At 40.9% G+C, this 9,268-nt stretch overlaps 1 protein-coding gene across 1 annotated transcript in view; it reads left to right on the forward strand.

Annotated features, from left to right (window-relative positions):
* tubgcp5 (tubulin gamma complex component 5) overlaps nt 1-9,011 on the forward strand; it is a 78,625-nt gene extending 69,614 nt beyond the window's left edge. Inside the window, exons 21-23 of the mRNA XM_061977559.2 lie at nt 8,426-8,514; nt 8,592-8,692; nt 8,762-9,011. Of these exons, the coding sequence (XP_061833543.2) occupies nt 8,426-8,514; nt 8,592-8,692; nt 8,762-8,808 (237 nt within the window). The 3' untranslated portion in view covers nt 8,809-9,011. The remainder of the gene's footprint in view (nt 1-8,425; nt 8,515-8,591; nt 8,693-8,761) is intronic.
* The last annotated feature ends 257 nt before the right edge of the window (nt 9,012-9,268 follow it).

The raw sequence follows: 9,268 nt of genomic DNA on the forward strand, positions 1-9,268 counted from the left end.
CTTATAACACTTTATGGATTCAATCATTTGTAAGGTTTCCTCCTGAAATATTGTCTGACATCACTTCTTCCTGGATGTCACAAAAAGTATGAGAATGTGTGAGCTGCTGCCTCACCTTCTTTACTTATATAACCATCTCATACTTCTCAACATATTTACAGCAAGTTAGCATTTTCCTGTCATCTTCACGTCCGTCCATCTCTGTCACGGTGTTATTTGATTGAATGACGGAACATGAAACTCGTGGCGCTCCTTCAACAAACCCTTGTCGAGCGACTCCATCGTTACAGTAGAGAAAACAAACAAAACGAGACCGGCAAGACACCGGGAAGAAGGACAAAAACTGGATAGCCCTGGGGAGAAAGGGAGGTTTTGACAGGTACGCAGAGGAGACGTACTCTAGACCAGTGTTTTTCAACCACTGTGCCGTGGCACACTAGTGTGCCGTGGGATACAGTCTGGTGTGCCGTGGGAGATGATCTAATTTCACCTGTTTGGGTTAAAAATATTTTTTGCAAACCAGTAATTATAGTCTGAAAATGATGTGTTGTTGTCTACAGCTCGGCAGAGTAACCGTGTAATACTCTTCCATATCAGTAGGTTGCAGCAGGTAGCTAATTGCTTTGTAGATGTCGGAAACAGCGGAAGGCAGTGTGCAGGTAAAAAGGTGTCTAATGCTTAAACCAAAAATAAACAAAAGGTGAGTGCCCCTAAGAAAAGGCATTGGAGCTTAGGGAAGGCTATGCAGAACTAAACTACAACTGAATTGGCTACAAATTAAAAACAGAATGCTGGACGACAGCAAAGACTTACTGTGGAGCAAAGACAACGTACATCCGAACATGACATGACAATCAACAATGTCCCCACAAAGAAGGATAAAAACAACTGAAATATTCTTGATTGCTAAAACAAAGTAGATGTGGGAAATATCGCTCAAAGGAAGACATGAAACTGCTACAGGAAAAATACCAAAAAAAAGAGAAAAAGCCACCAAAATAGGAGCGCAAGACAAGAACTAAAACACTACACACAGGAAAACGGCAAAAAAGTCCAAATAAGTCACAGGGTGATGTGACAGGTGGTGACAGTACACCTACTTTGAGACAAGAGCTATATTGATGCATGCTTGGTTATGCTTTAAAGTCATATCCAACAATTGCGACAACGACTTTTTACTGTCAACTGACTTTTTTTAGTGATTTCTGCTGGTGGTTTGGCTCTGGATTTTTTCAACGCAAAAAATGTGCCTTGGCTCAAAAAAGGTTGAAAAACACTGCTCTAGGCGACCAGCACGAAAGGGAAGTGGTTGCGTGAGGGCTGCGAGTAACGCAGTGGCGCAGACCAGGGACGAATTCTCACAAGAAGTGAAATAAATGCCCCTGTCAGATAAATATATAAACATATTTGCTGAGAATTATTGACAATGAGAGTATTTTTAATTCTTAAATGATTGTTTTTTTAAAAGATACCTTTTCTCTTTTAAGCTGCTTTGCTAATTAATTAATGACTAAATACTTATATGTAGAGATGTCCGATAATATCGGACTGCCGATATTATTGGCCGATAAATGCATTAAAATGTAATATCGGAAATTATCGATATCGGTTTCAAAAAGTAAAATGTATGACTTTTTAAAACGCCGCTGTACGGAGCGGTACATATCTGGTAAAACACAGACGTAGGGCGTACTTGCCAACCCTCCCGATTTTCCCGGGAGACTCCCGAATTTCAGTGCCTCTCCCGAAAATCTCCCGGGGCAACCATTCTCCCGAATTTCTCCCAATTTCCACCCAGACAACAATATTGGGGGCGTGCCTCAAAGGCACTGCCTTTGTGTGCCGGCCCAATCACATAATATCTACGGCTTTTCACACACACAAGTGAATGCATCCCATACTTGGTCAACAGCCATACAGGTCACACTGAGGGTGGCCGTATAAACAACTTTAACACTGTTACAAATATGCGCCACACTGTGAACCCACACCAAACAAGAATGACAAACACATTTCGGGAGAACATCCGCACCGTAACACAACATAAACACAACAGAACTAATTCCCAGAAACCCTTGCAGCACTAACTCTTCCGGGACACTACAATATACACTCCCCGCTACTCCCTACCCCGCCCACCTCAACCTCCACATGCTCTCTCAGGGAGAGCATGTCCCAAATGCCAAGCTGCTGTTTTGAGGCATGTTTAAAAAAATAATGCACTTTGTGACTTCAATAATAAATATGGCAGTGCCATGTTGGCATTTTTTTTCTCCGTAATTTGAATTGATTTATTTTGGAAAACCTTGTTACATTGTTTAATGCATCAAGCGGGGCATCACAACAAAATTAGGCATAATAATGCGATGAGGTGGCGACTTGTCCAGGGTGTACACTGCCTTCCGCCAGATTGTAGCTGAGATAGGCTCCAGCACCCCCCGCAACCCCGAAAGGATTAAGCGGTAAAAAATGGATGGATCGATGTGTTAATTCCATGACTGTATATATCGGTATCGGTTGATATCGGAATCGGGAGTTGGACAATATCGGAATATCGGCAAAAAAAACATTATCGGACATCTCTACTTATATGCGATGTTCCCTCTAATTTGTCATATGTGTGAGCAAACGCAAAAACTCCTTGAACATTCAGTGGAGCCATACTTGCCAACCTTGATGTTGGCAAGTATGGCTTGATGTGTGGGGGGCGGGGTTGAGGTGGGTGGGGTTGGGGGGGCAGCGTTTGGTGGTAGCGGGGGTGTATATTGTAGCCCGGAAGAGTTAGTGCTGCAAGGGCTTCTGGGTATTTGTTCTGTTGTGTTTATGTTGTGTTACGATGCGGATGTTCTCCCGAAATGTGTTTGTCATTCTTGTTTGGTGTGGGTTCACAGTGTGACGCATATTTGTAACAGTGTTAAAGTTGTTTATACGGCCACTCTCAGCGTGACCTGTATGGCTGTTGATCAAGTATGTCTTGCAGTCACTTTCGTGTGTGTGCAGAAGCCGCATACAACATGTGACTGGGCCGGCACGCTGTTTGTATGGTGTAAAAGCGGACGCGTCGGCAGGTTGTAGAGGACGCTAAAGGCACGCCCTTAATATTGTTGTCCGGGTGAAAATCGGGAGAATGGTTGCCCCGGGAGATTTTCGGGAGGGGCACTGAAATTCGGGAGTCTCCCGGGAAAATCGGGAGGGTTGGCAAGTATGAGTGGAGCACATGTGAGCAACATCAGACGTGCACACTGTGGCCACACCTGCAGCACACCTGTCCCAAACATGACTAAATAACAAGTTACATTTCTTATTATTATAATCAAATGACAGCAGTCACTTCCATGTGATCATTTTCTAATATAATTGTTTAGGCCCACTTACAATGACAAGAACAACAAATATGGTTTTTCACGAGCTGTGTACTAGTATTGTTTGTCTGGGTGGAGGTCCTGCTTTGGAAATAATTTGTACCCCTTTCAGATATCACATTTAGTTCCCATTAAAACATTCACATGTTGCACAATGAGATGTAAGCACTGGACCATGTGTACATTCCTGTAACTTTCTGTTTGTAAAATATTTTTTTTTTTTAATAGTATTTCTTTAATATAATAACAGCATTTCATGATTAATATTTACAAACCCTGTTTCCATATGAGTTGGGAAATTGTGTTAGATGTAAATATAAACGGAATACAATGATTTGCAAATCATTTTCAACCCATATTCAGTTGAATATGCTACAAAGACAACATATTTGATGTTCAAACTCATAAACTTTTTTTTGTGTGCAAATAATCATTAACTTTAGAATTTGATGCCAGCAACACGTGACAAAGAAGTTGGGAAAGGTGGCAATAAATACTGATAAAGTTGAGGAATGCTCATCAAACACTTATTTGGAACATCTCACAGGTGAACAGGCAAATTGGGAACAGGTGGGTGCCATGATTGGGTATAAAAGTAGATTCCATGAAATGCTCAGTCATTCACAAACAAGGATGGGACGAGGGTCACCACTTTGTCAACAAATGCGTGAGCAAATTGTTGAACAGTTTAAGAAAAAACTTTCTCAACCAGCTATTGCAAGGAATTTAGGGATTTCACCATCTACGGTCCGTAATATCATCAAAGGGTTCAGAGAATCTGGAGAAATCACTGCACGTAAGCAGCTAAGCCCGTGACCTTCCATCCCTCAGGCTGTACTGCATCAACAAGCGACATCAGTGTGTAAATGATATCACCACATGGGCTCAGGACATACTTGCCAACCCTCCCGAATTTTCCGGGAGACTCCCGAAATTCAGCGCCTCTCCCGAAAACCTCCCGGGACAAATATTCTCCCGAAAATCTCCCGATTTTCAGCCGGAGCTGGAGGCCACGCCCCCTCCAGCTCCATGCGGACCTGAGTGAGGACAGCCTTTTCTTTATGACAACAGGGTGACAAGAACTAAATCATCCAGACTAGAGATACATTGTATTATTATGTTTATCTTACCTAAAAATAAATATATTTATTAATTAAAAAAAAAAAAAATACAAATTTTTACTATATTTTGCTAAAAACATCAAAATTAATTGTATTTTTATTTGTATTTTTTCTGACTCCTTATTACATCCAGCCATAGAATCATACATACAAATAAACATATTTGAAATAATTAATTTTAAACTATCATAATAATTCATTTAAAATGACCATATTTAATTATTAAAATAATTGCTTGTTTATCAACAACTTTAGCATTTTATTCATTACATTTTGAAGCTCTCAGAAGCCAAGTTATGTTATATTCCTTAATATTTATTTATGCAAGTTTCAAGTATCAATTATCTAAACACAGTTTTGTTTGCATATTTTCAGGATATATATATATATATATATATATATATATATATATATATATATATATATATATATATATATATATATATATACATATATATATATATATATATATATATATATATATATATATATATATATATATATATATATATATATATATTTGTATATGTACGTATGTATATATATATGTATGAAATACTTGACTTGGTTAATTCTAGCTGTCAATATACTCCTCCCCTCTTAACCACGTCCCGACCACGCCCCCCACCTCCCGAAATCGGAGGTCTCAAGGTTGGCAAGTATGGCTCAGGAACACTTCAGAAACCCACTGTCAGTAACTACAGTTGGTCGCTACATCTGTAAATGCAAGTTAAAACTCTCCTATGCAAGGCGAAAACCGTTTATCAACAACACCCAGAAACGCCGTCAGCTTCGCTGTGCCTGAGCTCATTTAAGATCGACTGATACAAAGTGGAAAAGTGTTCTGTGGTCCGACGAGTCCACATTTCTAATTGTTTTTGGAAACCGTGTACGTCGTGTCCTCCGGACCAAAGAGGAAAAGAACCATCCGGATTGTTCTAGGCGCAAAGTGTAAAAGGCAGCATGTGTGATGGTATGGGGGTGTATTAGTGCCCAAGACATGGGTAACTTACACATCTGTGAAGGCGCCATTAATGCTGAAAGGTACATACAGGTTTTGGAGCAACATATGTTGCCATCCAAGCAACGTTACCATGGACGCCCCTGCTTATTTCAGCAAGACAATGCCAAGCCACGTGTTACATAAACGTGGCTTCATAGTAAAAGAGTGCGGGTACTAGACTGGCCTTCCTGTAGTCCAGACCTGTCTCCCATTGAAAATGTGTGGCGCATTATGAAGCCTAAAACACCACAACGGAGACCCCCGGACTGTTGAACAACTTAAGCTGTACATCAAGCAAGGATGGGAAAGAATTCCACCTGAGAAGCTTAAAAAATGTGTCTCCTCAGTTCCCAAACCTTTACTGAGTGTTGTTAAAAGGAAAGGCCATGTAACACAGTGGTGAACATGCCCTTTCCCAACTACTTTGGCACGTGTTGCAGCCATGAAATTCTAAGTTAATTATTTGCAAAAAAAAAATTAAGTTTATGAGTTTGAACATCAAATATGTTGTCTTTGTAGTGCATTCAACTGAATATGGGTTGAAAAGGATTTGCAAATCATTGTATTCCGTTTATATTTACATCTAACACAATTTCCCAACTCATATGGAAACGGGGTTTGTATAAAGTAAGATTCTTAATAAATGACAGTAGAATGAGCACACATTTGATTGGTCAATCATAGTGTAACGACCTGGAATTACACATAATGTGCGGTGTTGGAAATGTCCGACTTTTTGTGTGGCTGTAAACGCATCACTGGCTAAGTGCCATATGTGCATGTGTTGGCGCAAGTGAGAAAGAGCGAGCGGCAGCTGTTGATATAACAGATGGCAAAGTTGGTTTTAGCCTGGTTTGTACGGCAGATAATGACCAGTTTTGCTGGATAGAAATTGTTTAGCAATGTTTTTGGTCATGTGTTATAAAGAGTTTTGCTCAATAAAGTGATCGATGGAATTAATTTCCTCCTTAAAGCGTCTCGACAGATAATAATACAATACAATAATTGAACAGTGATGACGAAAACTGTTGTCTCTGTTGTGGCCGCTTGTCGTCAATTACTTTAAAAATTGTTATGCGATTATTATTTTTTTTGGACTTTGTGCGCGGCATAGATTTGCCGTGAGCAGCGCGCAATTGCACAGGCGCACACCTTAGAGGGAACGTTGCTTGTACAGTATTTACAAAACCCAAAACCAGTGAAGTTGTCATGTAAATAAAAACAGAATACAATGATTTGCAAATCCTTTTCAACTTATATTCAATTGAATAGACTCCAAGGACAAGATATTTAATGTGCATGTTCACCACTGTGTTACATGGCCTTTCCTTTTAACAACACTCAGTAAAGGTTTGGGAACTGAGGAGACACATTTTCTAAGCTTCTCAGGTGGAATTCTTTCCCATTCTTGCTTGACGTACAGCTTAAGTTGTTCAACAATCTCCGTTGTGGTATTTTAGGCTTCATAATGCGCCACACATTTTCAATGGGAGACAGGTCTGGACTACAGGCAGGCCAGTCTAGTACCCGCACTCTTTTACTATGAAGCCACGCTGTTGTAACACGTGGCTTGGCATTGTCTTGCTGAAATAAGCAGGGGCGTCCATGATAACGTTGCTTGGATGGCAGCATATGTTGCTCCAAAACCTGTATGTACCTTTCAGAATTAATGGCGCCTTCACAGATGTGTAAGTTACCCATGTCTTGGGCACTAATTCACCCCCATACCATCACACATGCTGACTTTTACACTTTGCACCTATAACAATTTGAAATGTGGACTCGTCAGACCACAGAGTACTTTTTCCACTTTGCATCAGTCCATCTTAGATGCGCTCGGGCCGAGCAAAGCCGGCAACGTTTCTGGGTGTTGTTGATAAATGGCGTTGGCTTTGCATAGTAGAGTTTTAACTTGCACTTACAGGTGTTACGACAAACTGTAGTTACTGACAGTGATTTTCTGAAGTGTTCCTGAGCCCATGTGGTGATATCCTTTAAACTCTGATGTCGCTTTTTGATGCAGTACCGCCTGAGGGATCGAAGGTCCGTAATATCATCGCTTACGTGCAGTGATTTCTCCAGATTCTCTGAACCTTTTGATAATCGATTTGACACCTAGGTGTATGCCAGAAATTCCCCAAAAAAGGCTAATATTAGAATCTTAACGATTGTTAGGGTTATTTTGATTATTTTTAATCTTTTGGATAAGACATTTAGCATTTAACAAGATAGTTCTGCTCAGGTTCCCTAATTTGTGCCCCATGAGCATGAGACAAAGACTGCTATAATGCGGTGATCACAAATGTTATTGTTTTTGTCTTCTGGTCGAAGGTTACTCTACAAATGGGTTTCTTCTGTGATTGATGCTGTATTACTGCCTTTTCCCATGTTGAATCACATACAGTCTGTATGTGGCTCGTCCTCTACCTCTCCTCTCTTCTTGAACAATTCCAAAACACTACCTTTGGATGATGAACTCTTTGGCGGGATATTACGGACCGTAGATGGTGAAATCCCTAAATTCCTTGCAGTAGGTGGTTGAGAAATGTTGTTCTTAAACTGTTGGACAATTTGCTCACGCATTTGTTGACAAAGTGGTGACCCTCGCCCCGTCCTTGTTTGTGAATGACTGAGCATTTCACGGAAGCTGCTTTTATACCCAATCATGGCACCCACCTGTTCCCAATTAGCCTGTTCACCTGTGGGATGTTCCAAATAAGTGTTTGGTGAGCATTCCTCAACTTTCTCAGTCTTTTTTTCCACTTGTGCCAGCTTTTTTGAAACATGTTGCAGGCATCAAATTCCAAATGAGCTAATATTTGCAAAAAAATAACAAAGTTTTCCAGTTCGGATGTTAAATATCTTGTCTTTGCAGTCTATTCAATTGAATATAAGTTGAAAGAATTTGCAAATAATTCATCTTCTCCTTCCTTTTCTAGGTCAGTTTCGTCAAGGAAGCCATCATGAAGGTGCTCAATCTGGTCCTCATCTTCTCGGACCGATGGCAAGCCGGGTTCGGCGCGTGGAAGTAGGAGCTCGCAGCAAAAATGAGCACCAAAAGTACAATTCCATGTCGTCGTTGACAACATTACGTGCGTTCCGCAGGATCGAGTCCATCGACAAGATGGAGTCTGACTTCAAAAACTGCCACATGTTCCTGGTGACGATCCTCAACAAAGCTGTGTGTCGAGGCTCCTTCCCTCACCGTAAGCAAGCTTTGTTTGGACTCCTTCATGCAGACCTGGCATGACAATGGGTTGTTGTTCTGTGCACAGTGGAGTCCCTGGCCCTCTCGCTGATGGCCGGCTTTGAGCAGTGCTGACAGTAAGTAGCACTCCGAGTCTGCTCCACACCTCCTTCTTCTTCTTAATGTCAGCCAAATCAAATCCTGCACTCCAGCTTTTGATACCGCGACTTGCTACTCCTGAACTCGTACAGATATGGGATTAGAAGAGGTCCACAGCAATGGCACTGATGCCCAGTTGGGTCCTTATCTATATTAAATACTTTTTACTTTCAAAACAATTTGATTTTATACGCTGATGACACCAACATACTTAGTAACAGGGGTGTCCAAACTACTCAGCCTCTTCAATTTGCCCCCAGGAGGCGTGATTTCTCCAACAAAGCACCGCAGAGTGCTTTTAAATGAATCTTAAATACCTCTGAATGTTACCTCTGCTGCCATCTTGTGGACAATGTGAGTAAATGACCCTTGAAAGTACTTTTGAAATAATAGCACAGCATTTACTTACATCAGTGACGTGCGGTGAGGTTGATGG

The sequence above is a fragment of the Nerophis lumbriciformis genome, linkage group LG18, assembly GCF_033978685.3.
Source record: "Nerophis lumbriciformis linkage group LG18, RoL_Nlum_v2.1, whole genome shotgun sequence".
Taxonomy (NCBI): domain Eukaryota; kingdom Metazoa; phylum Chordata; class Actinopteri; order Syngnathiformes; family Syngnathidae; genus Nerophis; species Nerophis lumbriciformis.